This window comes from Propithecus coquereli, unplaced genomic scaffold, assembly GCF_000956105.1.
Source record: "Propithecus coquereli isolate 6110/MARCELLA unplaced genomic scaffold, Pcoq_1.0 Scaffold303, whole genome shotgun sequence".
In the NCBI taxonomy this organism is placed as follows: domain Eukaryota; kingdom Metazoa; phylum Chordata; class Mammalia; order Primates; family Indriidae; genus Propithecus; species Propithecus coquereli.
This window is the reverse complement of record NW_012148653.1, coordinates 1,354,207-1,375,283: the sequence shown is the minus strand read 5'-3', so window position 1 is coordinate 1,375,283 and position 21,077 is coordinate 1,354,207. Positions and strand designations below refer to the sequence as shown.

The 21,077-nt window shown below is 35.6% G+C and overlaps 1 protein-coding gene across 1 annotated transcript in view; it reads right to left on the bottom strand.

The window, feature by feature from the left end:
* Nucleotides 1-2,466: 2,466 nt before the first annotated feature.
* Nucleotides 2,467-21,077, bottom strand: part of MOSPD2 (motile sperm domain containing 2) — a 51,057-nt gene continuing 32,446 nt past the window's right edge. Inside the window, exons 6-14 of the mRNA XM_012649816.1 lie at nt 19,158-19,235; nt 13,656-13,780; nt 10,832-11,008; nt 10,108-10,220; nt 7,918-8,014; nt 6,932-7,028; nt 6,385-6,514; nt 3,385-3,487; nt 2,467-2,800 (exon numbers count right to left, since the gene is read on the bottom strand). Coding sequence (XP_012505270.1) covers nt 2,669-2,800; nt 3,385-3,487; nt 6,385-6,514; nt 6,932-7,028; nt 7,918-8,014; nt 10,108-10,220; nt 10,832-11,008; nt 13,656-13,780; nt 19,158-19,235 — 1,052 coding nt within the window. The 3' untranslated portion in view covers nt 2,467-2,668. The remainder of the gene's footprint in view (nt 2,801-3,384; nt 3,488-6,384; nt 6,515-6,931; nt 7,029-7,917; nt 8,015-10,107; nt 10,221-10,831; nt 11,009-13,655; nt 13,781-19,157; nt 19,236-21,077) is intronic.

Here is a 21,077-nt window from a genome sequence, read left to right as displayed (position 1 = left end):
CAGACTTTATCTTTGGAAGCCTGAAGCGCTGTCCTTATATAAATGCAAAACAGACCCAAAAGGAATTACTATGATCTTTAAAAGGTCAGAGTGAGTCTGAACATTGATTTTCTTTAAGATGCTTTATCAATTAGAGACCAGAGGTTTTTTCCTGATGATATTTATTTCATAAATGTAATTATTTTTCTAAAACATTAAAATAGAAAACATGTTCTTTTGATCAATTTATACAAAGAAAATACCAATATAGTAATAAAAATACTGAAAATATATGAAAAGCACCAGAACATTAGAGAAATTACACTGGCAACAATTCTAAGAATATATTTTTTTGTAATTGTACAATAAAGTGCTATTAAATTCAGTCAAAATTAGTGGCAAGATATAAAAACAGTTATGATATTATTAAATTTGAGGCTAGGATTACCAGCAATTGCATTTTGGGGCTACTTGCAGGTCAAGCTAATGATATTTCATTAATGCTTTCATGGAAAATCTAATTTCCATTCCCAAGTGAAAACAAAAATCTAAATCTAAATGTTGCTCCTTGGTAATTTGGTCAAGAACAGGTAATGACATGACTAAAAATAAAATTATTGATTAGAGTACCAAAAATAATCATGCAATTGTGATTAAATAAAACCAAAGGAAGACAGAATAAAATCAAGTATAAATATATATGATTAATCAAGACAAGTACAAAAGTTTAGATGCCTTTGATTTTATAGTTAGTTTTCAGTAATTCTGCTTCATCACATTTAATAGACACACAAACATTAACAAGATATGTTATTAAATTCAACTGACCAGACATCGAGCAAGGATATTTTAGTGGGTCAACATAATTTTCATATGAAACATTAAAGGGACACCGTTAGGACAAAACATTTCCAATCTTGGCTAATTATTTCCTCATTTATTTGCTGAGGAACAAAAAAACATACACAAATACTTTGGGATTAGATTGTATTAAGGCCGAAAATCTACCAGGTAAAGGGAAGGAAGCCACTGTGCACACACACACAGGGAGATATTGTGCACAGTACTTAGAGTGGACTGCAGTCCGTTTCACATCTGGAGGTGGCAAACTGAAACAGAAAAGTCCAAATTAAGACAAAGTAGCACACCAGTGTCCTTTTAAGGTTTTATTTCCTAGGCCAATTTTGAAGGAACTCTATCATATTATTCTTCATAACTCAATTTTGGAATCAACTTCTTCAAGATGAAAGCCAACGACTCTACACCTCAGAATAATAATAAATCTCCAAACATGGCTCAATTGAAACTCAAAATTTATTTTACAGGCAGACTATTTTTTTCTTTCATATAAAGTAGACGTACACGTGAACCAACATGGACTGAAACTGGTCATGTTAATGAGAAAACAAGCTAATTTCATTAGCCTCTGCTACTGCAAGGTGTATCTTTTTAGGAATCTAGGAACCATACCGGGTGAGTATTACTGTATCCAAGGCAGAATATCAAGTAAGTCAATTAGTCCTGGCTGAAGGTTTTGCAGTTCATTGTGAGTTATATTTTTCATTCTTTAACATGGAGAGCTGACACTTGAGCTTGTATGTTTTTGTTTTGTTCTTTTCACTTTTATAGACACTCTAGTCTTTTGTTAAGTTTCCTTCTCATGGCTGATTTTAACAAGGAACATTTGAAACCTAAATTAATTATCCTGCTTAGCATCTCGAAAAAATAACTCCAAAAAATTCTATCCGACACCTTTCACTTAGAAATGAGGGTGAAGATGGTCCGATTTGCTGTCCACAGAGACACTCCTCTGCTCTGGAATGAGGGTGAAGATGGAACAACAAAGGATCAGGCCTTTATAATAAATCAGGCAAAAGGTTCAGTTGTCTAGGCAGGGATAGTGGACAACATGAAGGTGTATAAAAATGACTGGAAAGGGGGACTGCTTGGAGAGACTTCCCTCTGGGCATTACTAACAGAATTCGAAGAAAATCCAACCACACTTAGTTTTCCAAATTCTATCCCAATGAGAGTGTTCATAAAAAAGCCCGATATTAATAAAAGGCAGGCTGTTGAGGAACACTGAGAAACAAAGGCTAAGGTGGTTTGGCATTAAATAGGTTTACATTCCAAAAGAATATTGACTATCATCTGGAAGTAATTCTCAAAATTACAAAGTTATGATTACATAAATTTCTCTGTATGTTTTCTTTTTCAATATACATGTTTTTCTATATACATAGTATAGAAAAGCTAATAAGTTGGCTCAGCTATAATAACTCTGTCATAAAAAAGCAGATTACATTTTTTTGGCTGCAACAAAGCATGTTACTTATATTTTTCAGTTCAGCTAATATATTTACATGGTAAAACTTAAGCTTTAAAAGTATTCAAATCAAAAGGAAAAAATAAATTATATTTAAACTATTAATTTACACAATGGATATACCTTTACTTACTTTACTAAATAGCTATAGTCTCCTATAATCAGTTTCTCCAGCATTTCTTTATTCTAACAGTTTATTTTCAAGACATATATGTGTTCCCCTATAGGTGCTGCACATTTCCTTTTAGGAAGCCCAGATGTGCAATACTTTTAGTAGCTTGGTGGAGAAGTTTTGGGTCTGTTACTTTTTCCAACTAATAGATGAAGGAGCTGTGTTTCCTAGCAGGTACCACTTCTTTAACTCTAAAGCAAATAGAAGAAAGAGATGACAAAAGCAAGCAAGAGCACTGTTAAGGAAAGCAGCAGCTGCTGGAACCAGATACAGTGCTGCACTTGGTCTTCAAGCTTCCTATTGCTTTCTAGTAAACGATTGAGCTGAAGAGGGAAAAAGGGATGAAAGATTTGTCAGTAAAACAGTCACTAATCATGGGCATGACAAACAAGAATATTAGAAATCCAAACATTGAAGGGATTGGACCCATCTTCTCTGAAAAGCTGGGAGCTGGAAATGTAACGAGGCATTAGATTTATTTGGTGGACAGATGTGTCTCTGCTTACTCTCATTTTGAAAGGTCTAAATTTTTAGTTGAGAGAGGAGCAGAGCAGTCACTTCCTGGAGATATGAAATCCTTGAGCTACTGTCAGTTACTTAGCCCCTCTGTCTCTTTCAAATTCAAACGTACTACGTGGTACTTTTTCCTCAAGATAAATTCTTTGATACCACCGCCCCCCCCAAGCACCTTGCGCTTTGCTAAAAATGGCCAGAGATTTTAAAGGTTAGCAAATCTCTAAAAGTAACTCGCTGCTTACCATTTCTGGTTTGGCATCTCTTCACAAAGAGAGCGTTTCTTTCATGTCTATGCCAAAGGGTTTTCCTTATAGCAGTGGGAAAAATGGATTTCTAATGTTGATTAGCATTAACAACTTTGTTTTAGTTAGGAAAAAGAAAGTATACTTACTTGTAGATATATATCTTCACTGGTTTTATCTGACATGTTAAAAGCATTGTCTTTTAACGTAAGAGTGTTTGGCTTACTGTTCTCAACAGTATGGCATCTTAACCTATGAAAGTCCAAAGGAAACAACTTGTTTAAAGTTTTAATGAATTTTCTTATAAAAGTAAAATATTAAAATGAAAAAAGTTAAATGCAAAAGTCTGTAACAAAGGTGAAAGTCCTCATTCCTCTCCCCAGGTTCACCTAGGGTGGCAGCTCAGTAACCCATGGGATTCAACAAAAAGTTTTTTATATGGTATTCAGTAGAATTCATCCAAATATCTGACGATGTGAAGGAAACCACCCTTTCTAGAAAGGAGAAAGGTGCTTTACTCTTCGGCCTTCAGTACACACCCACCAAGCACCCCTCCCACTTTCTGTGAGAACACAGTGATCTCCTCTCAGTTACAGAAAAGCAAGCCATTAGGAATTGATAAAACAAAAACCAAAGAAACAAAGCAACTCATACATAACAAAACCAAAAGAAACACCCCTCATGTTGAAGGACTGTTTCAAAGGAACTTCAAATAAATTTTCAACGCCTTTTATACCAGTGTTTTGTAACCTTTCAACGTATTCCGATAACTGCCTTTGACCAAAAAACCCCACAGAAACTTGATAAAAGCAAAAAGTAGGCCCTCCTGTACTATAATTTGAAAATTTTAAATTTTCCATATACAAACAAGGCAGCCACTGACTTCCACCTGCCTTGTTCCTCCCCTGAACTAAGGTTAATCCCCCACCACCACTTTAGGTCCTCCCCTTTTAGCCTTCTCAGGAATTTCACTGTCCATGATCTATCTTGTATTGTCCAGCCTCTCCTCCTCCAATGGTCCTTGCCACAGGCTTTTAAACAATGCTCAAATCTCTCCCATGAAAAACCCCTTCATCAATACAACATTCCTCCTTGCAAATACCGCCGCAGATCCCTCCCCAACCAGCCAAACCTCCAGTGCAGTTTGACCACCTCCATTTCTTTAGCATCTGGCCTGTTTTATGTGGCTCCTGAAGCCTGAAAGTGCTCTCTGTAAGGTCACCAATGACTTCAGTGATATCACAATCAATGGGCCCTGCCCACACATCCTTCTTGACCAGCATGGCAGCATCTGGTACTGGTAGTCCCTTCTCCTTTGTGAAATATTGTCTTTGTTGGGCTTTGATGACAGTCACAACAGAGCCTGCCTACTGGTTTTCCTCCTAACTCCCTGCTGGGTCAGCTTGTTCCATTTGGCCACTAAATATTCCTCTAGGCTAGGTCTAACATTTCTCCTCTCTTGCTGGACAACTGAAATAACACTTGTTTCCCCTGGCCCACTCTTGTTCTCTTCCACTCTGTTACCTGCACTGCAAACAGGATGATCTTGTCAAAGGCATGTCAGATCGGGTTGCCACTCCATTGCTGGTTTTGTGATGGAGACTGAGCTCCTGCTCTGGCCCCAGCCTGCCTCTCCAACTTTCTTTGTTACCATGGATCCTCTCATTCTCTGTGTTCCAGCCATGTCTGTATTCTTTCAATCCCTGTTTTGAAGATTTCATTCAACCATGACCATTGCCAGGTTTCGCAGCTTCTCATCTATAAAGAGGGAAAAATACCTCCCTCTCTCATAGGGCTGTCTTCATGACTGAATGAATCAATAAGTGTAAAGCATCTAGAACAGTGCTGGCACACAGCAAATTCTACTTCAGTGTGAATTTGGTATCACTGTTCCACCTGAGCCTGCCCACCATCTAGTTTCTACAGAGCCTCCAGAAGAATCCTTTTAAAAAATAAGCCAGATCACCTCAAGGCTTTGCCTTAGCACCAATTAATGGTTTCTCCTCTCAAATTCATAAGTCATCCCCACAGCAATGATCTGGTTTCTTACTATCTCTTTGTCTCCATCTCCCGCCAAGCTTACTAGATTCAAGTGACATTGACCTCCTTGCTGTTCCTCACATAGGCCAAGTACACTCTCCTTTCATTTGTTGTTCCTTCCGCCTGGAAAGATCTCTGTCCAGTTATCTATGTGGCTTACTCATTTCCTTCAGGTCCTACTCAAATGTCATCAGAGTGTCCATATTTAACTGCCCTATAAAAGAAAGTTTCTCAACCTTGGCACTGTGGACATTTAGGACTAGATCATTTTTTTTTGGGGTGGGGGCTATCCTGTGCACTGCAGGAGGTTTAGCGGCATCCCTAGGCTCCCCCGACTAGACGCTCATGGCAGCCCGTGACCCCAACTATAACAACTAAAAATGTCTCCAGACATTGACAAACATCCCCTGGGGAGCAAAACTGGGAACACTCCAATAAACTATAATTCCAATTTAAAAAATTAAAAATAGCCAAACAAAACTAAAGCACAGCCTTCTCTATTCTCCGTTTCTATATATCTTTTCAAGACATTTGTCACAACCTGATATGTGCACATACATACATGTATATACCTACACATTCACAGGTTTTCCCCCCTCTTAAATAGGATAATGTCAAAAAATTTTTTCTGTGACTAGATTGTTTTTCTAATAATATATCACAGATGTCTTTCCATGTTAGAACCGACTTATACTTTTTTGAATGGCTACAGTATTCTTTACGTGGATATACTTAAATGTATCTCACTATTGCTTTAACTGGTGACTACTTAGGTTCTTTATCTCCAATTTTTCACTATTTAAACAATGCTGCAACAAACATTCTAGTACACAAGGCAAGCATTCCTACAAGGAAAAATGCTGGAACAAAGAGATCTGTTTTTGTGCTCCGGACAGATCCAGACTCTTGTACCGGCCTGAAAACAAGTTTCTGCTATCAGCAATCTCCTTGAACAACTCTGTGTCTCATTCATCTGGGCAACCCCACAGGCTCACTGGGTGCCTGGTCATGCCGGAAGCTTCAACACCTACCAAATGAGAGAAGGAGGGGCCCCTTTCTCTTTCTGATTCTTCCCACTACATTCGAGAGTGTGTGACTAAAAAGCTTACCTATGCTCCATCACTTTGTTTCTGGGAACTTCTTTCCAAAACTGAGTCAATTCTGTTGGACCTGTGCCAGATGACTGTTCCATTTCTGCAGCCATTATCAGGAAACGGTCTTGGGCAGAGACTGTTAAACCTGCATTCCAAACAGGTAATTTAGCATATAAACAGGAAGCTTTACAAGGGGTTGGATATGTATGAGGTTTAAGGCATTATTCTGGAATACCACATTAAGGAAAAAGAAGAAAACGAACTTCCTTAAAAAGGAAAAAGTTCTAAAACTGAGGAATATTTTTGGAAATTCAATTTCAATTGGTGTCAGTTTAAACAATTTTACTCATTAAAAACAATTACATTTTAAAGCTGGAAAGGGCTTTAGGCTTCGAGGCTTTGACCATCTCATTTCACATATGAGAAAAGAGATATTTAGAGTGAGGTGAGGTGCTGATACTCTAAGTTTTAGATTGTAGCCCAACATTTTTGATGACTCAGGGCTCAGCCTCAGGTCCCCTGCCCCCACCACACCTGCTGTGGCTACTAAGTGACAACTCACCCCCATGGGGAGACACAACTATATCAACTGATGCACCCGGGTCACAGCTGCTGTTGCTTGGCTTGACTCTGTATTTTTCTGGAGCAGTTGTTCTCACCTGTTTATAAGCAGTAGTCATGTAACAAGCTTTATGGCTATTTGGGGGAAATGGCTTAAGAATGACTTTTTTAAAAATCAGCAGTTAATCAATGAACAAAGAGTTTACAAAGCAACATTGGTGGTTATGCACAGAATATATCTGTCCTCACTAACAGGAAAAAACCACCTCGATCTATCTAAAAAGATACTCGTATGTAAGTCCAATTGTCACCTAGCCTTCCTCTTAAATAAAGAAATTAATCCATCTGTTAAATATCCTGTTGGCTAAGAGCCTGAATTTAATGATGCAAATTCACAAAAACAGAATGCACATTAGTTTTCATGTTGCAATAGTGTGTTTAGAAATTAAAAAACAGTAGATAAATAAAGCATATCAGGAACATCCTAGTGGTTATATCTAAATTCAACAGAAGATTTAAGGAAGGAATATGTACAATATGGGGTGGTGGTGAACTCAGTCTTGTTAAACTTAATTAATGCTCAGTATCAGGTTAGTATCCAATATAAACCACACTCCAGAATATACCACACCTGGGGGGAAATGTACTATCAATTTTATAGTTTTACCTTTCACTGTTGTTATGAATTAAATTATTCATATAATGAAGAGCGATTTTTCCTGAGTTTTTATTTACAACAAACATTAAACCCTGGGATTAATTCAGACATTAGCCTATTACTGCACATTAAAGATTTAGATACCTCAGGGAAAATTTTAGATAAGCTATACCACTTAGTTAGAACCAGAAGGCAGTACAACATGCTTAAAAATATTATAAAAACATGGTACAAGTTCAAAATCATCAATCTTTCAACTAAAGTATGTCTAAAATCACTTCCCATGTCAAATTCTCTCAGATAATTTATGAAATCTTTAAGATATTTACCTTAAATGCCACTATATTTTTAGTTACATTTGTCAACACTATTAAAGTTTTCTTCTCTCCAGATTCTGTACTTCCAAAATACAGTTCTTCTGCTGGGCTAGATAGTGACAAAAACATAAGGTATTTGTAATACTCAGAATAAATGACAGTCTAATTATTACCTTGAAGAAAAATATTTAGTTAATATCTTAAGCTCATTTATATAAAGAGATTTCACCAAAAATGACTACAGAACAATTACCTAATATAATTCTGTATTTTAATCTTGCTGATTCAACACATGCTATTTAAAAAAATCCTATGGTTTTGCCTAAGATCAAAAATAAAACAGGAAAGAACAGAAGAGAGAATTAGGAAGATTCCGAATTAATCCTATAATCAGCACTATCTTAAGGTGTATTTATTTAAACTATTTTGGAAGGTGATAATAATCAAAGCAAAGATGGTATTGCTGTTTCAACTTTATCTAATTACAAATAGATTAGAATGGGGTATATTTTTATATACCCACAGAGAAGAGCATAAATTAAAAAGAAAGATTGCTAGGGATGTATTTAAGTAACAGAATAATTTCTTACTATATTACAGTTTCCCTAAGTAACAGGGAAGGAGAAAAACAAGCAAGTCTGGGGCAGAAACTGCACAAAGAACTTATCAAATAGCAAAACTGGCGAGTCTTAAACTTTAAATTTTACTATTATTGGCCATTGTAATGCCCATGACCTAAAATAAAAATTGAAAGACTCATGCAAAGTTTGTGTAGTTTAATTATATTAGCCAAATTGTATCAGGTGCCTCAAAACAATGAGGAAAACAGTGTTTTTTGTTTTACATAAAAAGTTGAAGAACTTAACTGAGTCTTCAGATAGTCCTTGATTTTGAGATCCATCTTTAAATAGATTTATTTTATATCAGGAATATCTGTATATCAGGGATATTTATCAATTTAGAGAACACATTTTTAAGGAAGAGCTCTCCCAGAATGGCTTTGCCTAGCTTTGGACAAGATGGTGAATCAGCATGATTATTGCTGGCTTCCTTTTAGAACCCAATCTTAAGGAAGTTACAGAAAAGACGGTAAGCTTATGGATCTCAGAATTGCTCTCAGTAGCAAGCACAAAAACTGTGAGCAGCTGTAGGGAAATAGATGTTGGTTGGGTCCTTGTGCATGTGTAAGAGCAGCTCTGGGACTTTATTGGGGGTGGAGGCAGGGTGAGGCAGAGCCCAAAGTGCAGTTGAAAAGCTGTGCTGCTCCAGTCTGACTTTCTCCGTAGCCTGTTCTTCCTGTCACACCTCTACACTTACAGGCTAGACAGGCCTCCAGTGAAAACACAGAACATGTAACTTTCAAACAAATAGAGGGAAAAATGAGAACAAGCAAGCAAACAACAACAAAAAACTCTAAAGGAGGAAAATGGCAAAGGAAAACAGAAAAGGCATGTGCAACATGCAGATCTCTTTCACCCACACAGATGGTGAAGATAAATCCAAATATAATAGGAAACAAACCAATCTTGTCAATTAGAGAATCTCAGATTTTTAAAAAGTCTGAATGTATTGTTCGTAAGAGATATATCTAAAGCATAGTTACGCAACAAGGTTTCAATGCTACATTAGATCATAAAGTTGGTGTGGCAATATTAACATAAGGAAAAATAGATTTACCAACCAAAAGCATCATCAGTGAGAAAGAGGTCTTTAGACAATGATGAAACAACCCTGAATCTTTTGAATCAAATAACCTAGCAACAAAAATAGAGATGTGCTGAAATTTGGCTTTAGTCATAAACCTATTTTTCTGGTTCACCTTTCACTGTTGGAAGGTCAAATCAACAAATGCCTACTTCAGTGTCACTTCTGGCATCCCTAAACTTGTGCAAGTCTAATAATGGTAACAGTAACATGAGAGAAATCCATGAAATTCAGATGTTACTATTTATTGTTAATAATTTATTAATATAGTGTTTATTTCATTATTTGATGTGTGAGAACCCTTTAAACACACTCAACAGAATAAGAAAAAGGTAGCTAAAAATATCCACTATGCCAGAATCAAGGCAAGTCTTTTAGATAACCCTTAATTTTGTATTTCTACAGTTTCAGAAATGTAATTTTTCTTAATTTTGCGGCTCCCCCAAGATGATCAAGATATGTTATAAAAGTATAGCTAATAAAATCTTCAACTATTACCTGATGTGTAATAAGGGTCCTTTAAACACACTCAATGGTTTCTTGAAAGCTTTTATTTTTGAATCAACTTTTTCATTTTCTTCTGTTTTTGAAGTAGATTCAGTTGGGTTAGTCTAAAGGCCAAAAAAAAAAAAAAAAATGAAAGAAAACATAAATTTAAGTGTCACACTGACAGTTGGGCAGATCATTAGGTCCAAGTAAACATTATTTTAATTCAATCCAAATTATACTCTTAACCATAGGTTTATTGTACCTATTTAGCATATATTAACATGACCATTAACGTATATTTGAGTGCCTACTACAAATAGGTTACTGTAGAAAATATAACATGGTCCTTTCTTTAAATTTGTTCTAAATTATAATATTGTATTTATCCCTCTATCAAGTCCCTGATTACTTGTAAAAAGGGTGACAACTAAGTGCTGTTTAAAAAATAAAGGAACTAGAACAACGTAAAGTTTTAAATTAATTACTTTTATTTTAGACAAAAAATTCCTTCCAGATGCATTTTGCTAATTTTTATACAAAAGCATGGAATCAGCCAGTACACTAAAGTGGTGCTACTAGTCAGCTAGTCCCATCTTCCTCTTATTTTTTTACACACAAAGATATGGAAGGGCAGCAAGTTAAGTGAATTACCCAAAATTACATAGCCAGCTAGTGGTAGAATTGGGGCCAGACTACAGCTTTTGACTCAGTTTCATTTTATTTATAAAATTACCTTTTTAATAAGAGTTGTTTGTTCTTCATTAGAAACTGTTTCCAAGGTTTCTTTACCATCACTTTCTATATCTTCTTTACTTGAAGTTTCATCCTCACTGGTAATAGGCCCATTCTCACACAATGGTGTCTGGAAGTCGTCATCTACTAGTGGTGGATAGCTATACTTGAAAGGATCCTAAAAGAAAAGTATTTCACATCAGCCTGCCAAGAGGTGGATAGAGAAATAATTCTCTTACTGGATTTAAAACTCATTATTTTGGCCAAGAAAGCAGACTTAATTAGATAGTGAAATTTAAAATAAAGGAAGCATTTCAAATCAGAAAGGAAAGGAGCAATAAGTGGTGTGAAGACAGTTGGCTAGCCATTTATACAGCATCAAGTTAGATTGTTAGTTCACTCTTTATGCCCAAAAGAATTTCAGATGGATAAAAACTTTAAATGTGTGTATGTTTTTTAAAAAACACATAAGCTCCAGGACAACACAGAAGAGGATTAAAAATAAAAAACCTAACTAGGGAAGACCTTTGTATACATGGCACAAAACCTAGAAGCCATAAAAATATTGATAAGAATTGAACACACACTGAATGAAACATTTCTGAATAGCAAGAAAACAAAACCTAACCAATCAACCAAGAACAACAAAATATACCTAAAAACTAAAAACAGAAAGGATTCTTTTTTGTTTTAAAAAGGCCGCAACTGGGAAAATATGTACCACATACATCAGGAAAAAAAAAAAGACAGCTTTTATTAATATATACAAATCAATAAGAAAAAGACTTAACAACTCACCAGAACAAGGGTAAAGGAATGATACAGAATCCATTGAAAAAGAACAAACATTGCCTTTTGAATCACATGTAAGTACATATAACATCACTTATAATAAAAGAAATGCAAGTTAAAAACCACAATAAAGTATTTTTCACCTGAGACTGGCAATGATCACAAAAATGAGACTATGAAGTGTTGGCAAGAATGTGGCGCCAGGGTTCCCCACAGACTATTGGTAAATGGGCACAATCTCTTTAGAGGGAATTTGGCAACAGCTATCAAAATTAAAAACTAACTATACCCATTGACCCACTGATTTTAATTCCAGGAGTTTATCCTATATGTACATTTGCTGCACCTGTGTACCAAGAGTTGTTTGCAAGGATATTAGTAATGGCAAATTAGACAACAACTAATGGTCCTTCAAAAGAAGACTGATTAAATGAATTATGTTATATTCATCCACACAATGGAATATTCTGCAATGGTTTAAAAAATAAGACCTCTATGAATAAAACAGACCTCTATGAATCAATATAGTATAACCTACAAAATAATGTGACAAAAGCACAAACAATATGCATGGTATATGACCATTTGTGTAAAAAATTGTAATGGACAGATAACTCTGGAAGGCTAGAAAACAGTGACTGCTTCTAGGGAGCGGCAGTGGGCACTGACCTGGGGAAAGGGAGGTACTTCTGACTGTGCTGTTATACTTTTCGATCTCTGGTATTGTTTACTTTTTAAAAAAATCATCTGTATGTGTTACTTTTAAAATAAAAAAACCTTAAAAATTTATGTTAAAAAGTAGTCCTACTACAGTTTTGACTGAAATCCTGAAGAAATATATCACTAACAACAGAGAAGGAAAATAAAATAATCTTTTTATATGTAAAAATAAAAATCATTTTTATTAAATGCTATTAATTTTAAGATACAACAATTTTATGGGCAAATTATTAAAATGACAAATCAAATAAAATCACTGTGTTTAAGCATAGCATCTGAAATGAATGGTACTTGGTTTTTCTAGGTTAAAATGTGAAATATAAAGCCTCAGAATAAAAAAGCAGCAGATTCTAAATTAAAAACATTGATTCAAGTATTTTTAATCAAAAAAACAAACAGAAGGACATACCAAAACTTTTCATCTTGTTAGTCTGGTTGAATAAAATTTTGCCAGGCAGGCAGTATACAAAGTAGATTATAAAAAATCAAATAACTGAAATATTATCAAGTTACCCTAAAGTATACCAAGCCCATAGGTTTTACAGTTTATTTAAAGAAATCATTATCACAGTAAGTTTGTTATGTAATATTAAACATTTAACATGTACTCACATACTCCTGAGTTCTTATTTGTAAGTAGTAAGAATCAGTTCAAAAAATCTTGATAGTATAATGCTTAATAATATCTTTTCAATTAAAAAGACTGTTGAACAGCAAACAATTGGGAGCAAACTAAAGACATATCAAAAGGAGATTCAGTAACTTATGGTCCATCTCTAGATACTGGAATACTATGCAGCCATACACAAGAGTATGTGAGGCTTGCCACATACTGATTTGGAATGATCTCTAAGATGATTTTTGGTGAAGAAGAAAGCAGGATGCACAACAGCACATAAATACACTACCTGTTTAAAAGAGATGGGAGGGAGCAAGAATTTATACTATATTTATTTGCTTACTTAGGCACTACATATCCCTGCAAATTAATATAAGAAATGTAAGTGGAGGGGAACAGGGTGGTTGGGGACAGAAGGAGGAGACACTTTACTGAAGACTTGTTTCTGAACATTCTTCGGAATTTTCATTAGTTTAGAACCATGTAAATACATTACTTATATAAAAAATAAAAATGTAACAACTTTAAAACTTAAGTATAAAATGTCTGTAACACTACTTGCTATTTTGGGGGTATCTGTGATCTTTCTTTGTATGTTATGAGATTGCTTTTCCTTTTTCCTTGAGGAAAGAATATAGCCTAATATGTGATTAGCCAATTACTTTATAAACAAGTCTTTAGGTATTATACTTACAGTTCCACCCATATGTGGAGGCAGGTATTCTACACTGACATAGTCCTGGACTTCATTTTTGCTTGTAAACTTCAACAAACTTACTGCTTCTGGACCAAGCCAGGTTTTCACAATTTTGAAAGCAGCTGGAAAAAAAAGTCACTTCATTAAAATTCTTTTCACTCTCTTTCTCAATTAATTTGCTGTAAGTGCTAACCTGGGCCTTCTGAAATCAGTTTGGGCTATAATCTGTTAATATTTATCTTTACGTGGCATGATACTTAATTAACATCCTCTAATTCCTATAGGCATTTACATTGTGACTCTCCCTTATGGGTTGCAAATGTTCAATGAAGATTCAGGAAGATTAAATTACCCTTATATACATGAATAAACTTATCAGAGTTTTGGCCTCTGAATAAATCCATCAACAATCTCAACTATTTAGATTTCCAGACACCGAATCAAATTACAATGTGATTCAGGAAATAACTGCACAATAGTATGGAAAGAGTCATTTACTTTACGGTTCTGATAAACTCTCAATCTGAAAAACCTTTTAAAATGGGAAGTCATGAGAGAAAGAAATAGCCCTCCTCATTGTAAATGTGAGCCAGACCCAGACTTCCTTCCTAACCCTAAACTTTGCCTTTCTCTCAAGCCCTGCAGTTTATATAATTGTGGGGAACTTAAACAATCTACAAGAATAAACTGTTATCAAACACAGCTGTTTGGTAATTACAATCTTGTTCTGTCATGCCATTTCTTATTTATACTTAATTTTTTAAATCTCATTTCCATTGTGACATTCTAAGTACATTTTTTAAAGAAGTTAAAAGAGGAATACTGCATTAAATTTGCTAAAGTGTCATTTAAAAAAAACAAAACGAGCAGCATGATAAACATTAAATAGTAGTTTGGAAACATTACATTTTTACTTCCGCTATGATTTAAGTTTTTTTACATAACATTTTAATTTTCATTAATTACGATTCTAAAAGTTTGTGGGATGACATGTTTGAAGCTATGCTACTTTAGTTAGATAAAGTGCTAAGTCTGTTTTTTTCATAATAGGCTTTATTCAGATATAATTTACATACCATAAAATTCACCCTTTATATAATTCAATTTGTGCCACCATCACCCCATCTAATCTTAGAACATTTTTATCACACCAAAAAGAACCCTCACCTCGCCATCTTTCCCTATTCCCCCACTTCTAGTCCTTAGCAACTATTAATACTAATCTATTTTGTCTTCATGGATTTGCTTATTTTGGACATTTTATATAAATGTAATCACACATGTGGCTTTTTCTGTTGACGTTCACTTAACATGTTTTCAAGGTTCACCCGTGATGTGGCATGTATCAGCACTTAATTCCTTTTTATGGCTGAATAATTTTCCATTTTGTGCATACACAATATTTGTTTATTCATCAACTGATGACCATTTGGGTTGTTTCCACTTTTTGCTATTAAGAATAAAGGTGCTATGGCCGGGTGTGGTGGCTCACGCCTGTAATCCTAGCACTCTGGGAGGCCGAGGCGGGTGGATCGTTTGAGCTCAGGAGTTCGAGACCAGCCTGAGCAAGAGCGAGACCCCGTCTCTACTAAAAAAAAAAAAATAGAAAGAAAATTTGCTGGACAACTAAAAATATATAGAAAAAATTAGCCGGGCATGGTGGCGCATGCCTGTAGTCCCAGCTACTGGGGAGGCTGAGGCAGGAGAATCGCTTGAGCCCAGGAGTTTGAGGTTGCTGTGAGCTAGGCTGATGTCACGGCACTCTAGCCCGGGCAACGGAGTAAGATTCTGCCTCAAAAAAAAAAAAAAAAAAAAAAGGTGCTACGAACGTTTGTGCACAGGTTTCTGTATGGACATAAGTTTTCACTTCTCTTGGTATATACTGAGGAGGGGAATTCTGGGTCATATGGTAATTCTACGTTTAACTGCAAACTGTTTTCTAATGTTGCTAGACTATTTTACATCCTTACCAGCAAGGTAAGAGGGTTCCGATTTTCTCGCCAATAACTGTTAATGTATTTTTTTGATTATGGCCACCCTAGTGGGTATGAAGTAGTATCTCACTTGGTTTAGACTTGCATTTCTCTAATGATTACTAATATTGAACATCTTTTTATGTGTTTATTGCCCATTTGTTTATCTTTGGAAAAAACATCTATTCAAATCTTTGGCTGATTTTTAATTGGGTTACCTGTCTTTAGATTGTTACACTGTAAGAATTCTTTTATATATTCTAGATGTAAGTCCCTTATCGGATATATGACTTGTAAATAATTTCTTTTGTTCTGAGATTTGTCTTTCCACCTTCTTAGTAGTGTCCTTGAAAGCACAAAAGATTTTAATTTTAATGAAGTCCAATGTTATCTATTTTTTGGTTTATTGTGCTTTTGGAGTCATATCTAAGAAACCAGTGCTTAGTCCAAGCACAAGGATTTACTCCTATGATTTCTTCTAAGAGTTTTAGTGCTTACATTTAGGACTCCAATCCATTTTGAGTTACTTTTTATATATGCTTTGAGGTAGGGGTCCAATTTCATTCCTTTGACTGTGGATACCCAGTTGTCCCAGAACCATTTATTAAAAAGTTTTCTTTCTTTACTGACTTGTCTTGGCACCATTTTATAGTTAAAAAAAAATCGATTAACCATAAATGTTAGGGTTTATATCTGGACTCTCAATTCTATTTCATTGATCTATATGTCTATCCTTTTTTTTTTTTTGAGACAGAATCTCACTCTGTTGCCCTGGGTAGAGTACAGTGCCACCACTGTAGCTCACTGCGGCCTAAAACTCCTGGGCTCAAGCAATCCTCCTGCCTCAGCCTCCTGAGGAGCTGGGACTACAGGCACATGCCATGATGCCTGGCTAAATTTTTTATTTTTAATAGAGATGGGGTCTCACTCTTGCTCAGGCTGGTCTCGAACTCCTGAGCTCCAGCAATCCTCTTGCCTCGGCCTCCCAGAGTGCTAGGATTATGAGCATGAGCCACTGTGCCCAGCCTACATGTCTATCCTTATGCCCATACTGTAATGTCTTGATTACTATAGCTTTGTAGTAAATTTTTGATATCAGGAAGTGAACAACTTTGTTGTTCTCTTTCAAGATTTTTGTTTTATTACGCTGGATTTCTTGCATTTTCTTGTGAATTTTAGGACATGCTTGCCAATTTCTGCACAGAAGGCAGCTGGACTTTTGATAGGGACTGGATTAAATGAGTAGATCAATTTGGGAAGTATTGCTATCTTAATAACAGTCGGCCCTCCATATTTGTGGGTTCCACATCTGTGGATTCAACCCACTGTGGACCAAAAACATTAAAAAATAAATAAGTAAAAAATAACAATACAATGAATAAAAAATAATACAAATAGCAATGTTTACATAATCCTTCATTTGTGTAACGAAGAATTAGCTTTACCCAAAGAGTGGCCTGGCCTTTGCCCTTACCTTCTGGGAGGTAATCTTCATGCCTGATACGATTGTCTTTGTCTAGGGGCCTTGGCTCACATTGGAGCAATATAATTTAGGGTAGGAGCTGGCCATGGTAGAAAGACCAACAAAGTGATTTAGGGTGGGAGCTTTGGGTCACATGGTATCAGAAGACCTCTGGGGAGACTGGAGACTAAGGTCTGTGTGGGCAATTAATCACATCTTTGTAACGGAGCACCAATAAAAACTCTGAACACTGAGGCTTGAGTGAGCTTCTGTGTGGCAATACTCCATGCACATTGCCACATGTTGATGATGGCAAAGTAGTGTGCTCCAATTTGGTACTTCCCTGGACTCTGCCTTACATTTTACTCCCCTTGGCCGATTTTAATCTGAATTCTTTCTCCATAATGAACCAATCATAACTGTGAGTATAATAGCTTTCAGGGAGTTTTTGGAGTCCTTCACCAGAATTATTGAACCTGAGGGTGATTTGGGGCACCTCCTGAAGGTACAGGTCATGTCAGAAGTGAGAGTGGTCTTGTGTGGACTACTGTGCTCCTTCTAACTGTGCAGTTGTTCCAACTCTTTGTACCTTATATTATTTGTTTGTTGAATGCTTTTATCATGAGAGGGTACTGGATTTTGTCAAATGCTTTTTCTGTGTCTACGGAAATGATCATGTCTTTTTCCCCCTGCATTATATTAATACGGTGGATTACACATTGATTGATTTTCATATGCTGAACTCATTTTGCATTCCTGAGAAAATCCCACTTGGTCATGGTGTATAATCCTTTTCATATGCTGCTGGTTTCCTAGTTCTTTGTAGAGGACTGTTTGTGTCTATACTCATAAGGGACACTGGCCTGTAGTTTTCTTTTGCTGTGATGTTTGGTATTGGGGTTATACCTGCCTTGTAAAATGAGTTGGGAAGTATTCCCCCCTCCTCTATTTTTTGGAGGAGTTTGCAAAGAATTGGTGTTGATTCTTCTTTAAATGTTTCACAGAATTTACCAGTGAAGTCATCTGGGGCTGGGCTTTTCTTCGTGGGAAGTTTTTTGATTATTAATTTAATTTCCTTTGTTATATTTCTACTCTGATTCTTCTTGAACTAGTTTCAGTAGTTTGTATCTTTCTAAAAATGTGTCCATTTCATCTACAGTATCTAATTTCTTGGCATACAATTGTTCATAGTATTCCCTTATAATCCTTATTTCTGCAAGGTCAATAGTGATGTACCTTCTTTTGTTTCAGATTTTAATAATTTGAGTCTTTCCTTTTTTCTTCATCGGTTTAGCTAAAGGTTTGTCAATTGTGTTGAACTTTTTAAGTTTTGGTTTTATTGATTTTCGCTATTGCTTTCTACGTTAACAATTGACTTTTGCAAACACAAATGAGAATGCACATTCTGAAAATAACATTAAATTTATAATCACTTTAAAGTTGGACAAGAGTGTTTTTCAATGGCCCTTTTCAAAACTTTTTTACCAAAAAATATATGATGACTGTCAAAAGGGTCCTGTGACTACAGTGATTTGGGGTGAGTTTCAGATTGACCCCACCTTCTTCCTCAACACCTAAAGACCATGAGAAAACCTAGACAAGGCTTGTGTTCTGTGACACACCTTATCTGTGGGTGACAAACTGAGGCTTCTGGCTATAACTTTACCTGAATGGTTGAATATCTTGAGACTGCTTTTAATTTTTTTTTTTAAGAGACAGGTCTCACTATGTTGCCCAGGCTGACCTTGAACTCCTGGGCTCAAGTGATCCTCCTGCCTCAGCTTCCCAAGTTCCTGAGTAGCTGGGACTACAGGCACACGCCTCCGCACCCAGCGAGGCTGTTTCTAAAGACTAATGGATGCCCCCAGATCCTGGGGATAGAATATTAGCCCTGTTGGCTTAGGAATAGCCTTTCAGTATTCTAGCTCCAGTCTCTTAAGACTACATGCCAAAAACAATATAAACATTCTTATAAACTACTGTAGAAGTATGGCTAACTTGACAAAGTGAAGAAAAAAGAAAATCAGACATCTTGTTTTAAGAAAGCATAAATAATATACTCACCGTTCATTAACCAAGGCATATCAAAGATCACAATTTTTGCTGAAAGATGAAAAAAATTCATTGAATATGACTTAGTACCTCTATAGTAATATCATGTATACCTGGCCTAGAAAAAATTGGTCACCTAAATATAAGTACAAACTGAGCTGGTTGACTGAGTTCTAATTCAGAGAAGTGTGACTGGTGCTAGAACCGAACAACTAGCATCTCACAACGGTGAGGGGCCTGCCCAGGACGGCTTGGGGGAAATCAATAATGTAATCACTATCCTCTGGCAAACAGCTTATTCTTTTGTTCATTCACTGCTTTTGTTGTTTGCAGAAAGGTACAAAAGAAAATAGTTAAGTGAATAAGTGGAGTCTTTGGATGTAGCATGTTATATTAGCGCTGGAAGCCACTGAACTTAAAAACATTTCCACATCTAATTTATGGTTTCGATTATAATTTTCTAGACATTATTATATTGTTAAATCAGTCTCACAGTTGCCCCCTCCCCTTTTAATAAATCATTATGTTTTAAGAAACAAAAATCATTTCTACATTTCTTAATATCATGAGCTCCAAGAAACCAGTAATTCCAAAGTATGCAGAAGTATTATTTACACACTGAGCTGAAGATATTAAACAGCCATATTAACAATTGTGAGAAAGAACCAGAAACCATAAAGATTTTTGAGATCCAATTCATTGTTCTATTTCAGATGAATCAAAATGTAATTTCATTCTTCTATGAGCAGAGACCCTCCTAGAGGAGTTATACTAATGTATGATTAGTAAAGTACATATAAGGAATAAGGTATCTGTAAAGAGGTACCCTGGTGCTTAATACTCCAGTGTTCATTTGGGATATATTTAAAAAGATCTAGACTCAAATTTTAAGATATAATAGTTATATTTCATGACAGATTTTGAATAATCAATTTAAGATTCCACAAAATTCACTGTCTGCCAAACTACGTCATATACGTAGAGTATATATGTTATCTCTAGTTAACCGAAATGAATAGTATTCTAATTTATCTTTATATAGATCCATGAACTTATTAATAGTTCTCTCAAAGGAATCTTCAAAGTATTTTTTAAAGTAATAATAATATTTATACTATTTATAAGTGGCTCTTTACATATTCCATTAAATATTTCAATAAACAAGGGAATATCTTATTTTCATTTTGTCCCTAAGAGCAGCAAGCTAATAATATGAGGTATTGATTCTCTACTGACCACTGACTGGCACTGGTCAGCAAGCCTTAATGAATCAGGGTACATGCCAGATACTGGAAGAATTAATAAGGAACAGTAGATACTACAGGTTCTCCAAACTGGACACAATTGGTTATTCTCTTTACCTGAAAACATTCACGAATATTCCCTTTGAAGAGATGAGGGTACAGGGCTGGGGGTGGCATTGATTCTTGATATCTACCATGCTTTTTGTCTGTTCCTTACTTCACATTAGCAACAACAATATGAAAGCATGCCAAAGTAAGATGATTTAGGGATTTCATGCTTTAGTGTCACCTGCGTCATGAGTCCCAAAAGACCCAATTTGCTGTATTTGCCAGTAGTGTGCCCAGGTAGACCTAGGAATTTCCATTTTCTGATGTCCCTGTTGCCTCTCTTCTGTCTTTTCACTTTTAACCCACTAGGGTTAAATATATTTGACTGTTTATGTGAATTGGCATGTTGATTTTCCCAAGGGGAACCCCCTCATACAAATTCAACAAATAAAAAATGAGTATGTAACGTTTTTTTTCTTTTTTTCCAAGTATTTTCTTAATGGCAATTTTTCAACAGCAATTAGTAAACACTGTACTTTATGTATCAATATGGCTTATCACACAGTATACTTTGCTGATCAATACTGCTTTTCTGTTCTTGCAGAAGAAGTTCCATGTAATAAAAATTATTTTAAATAAA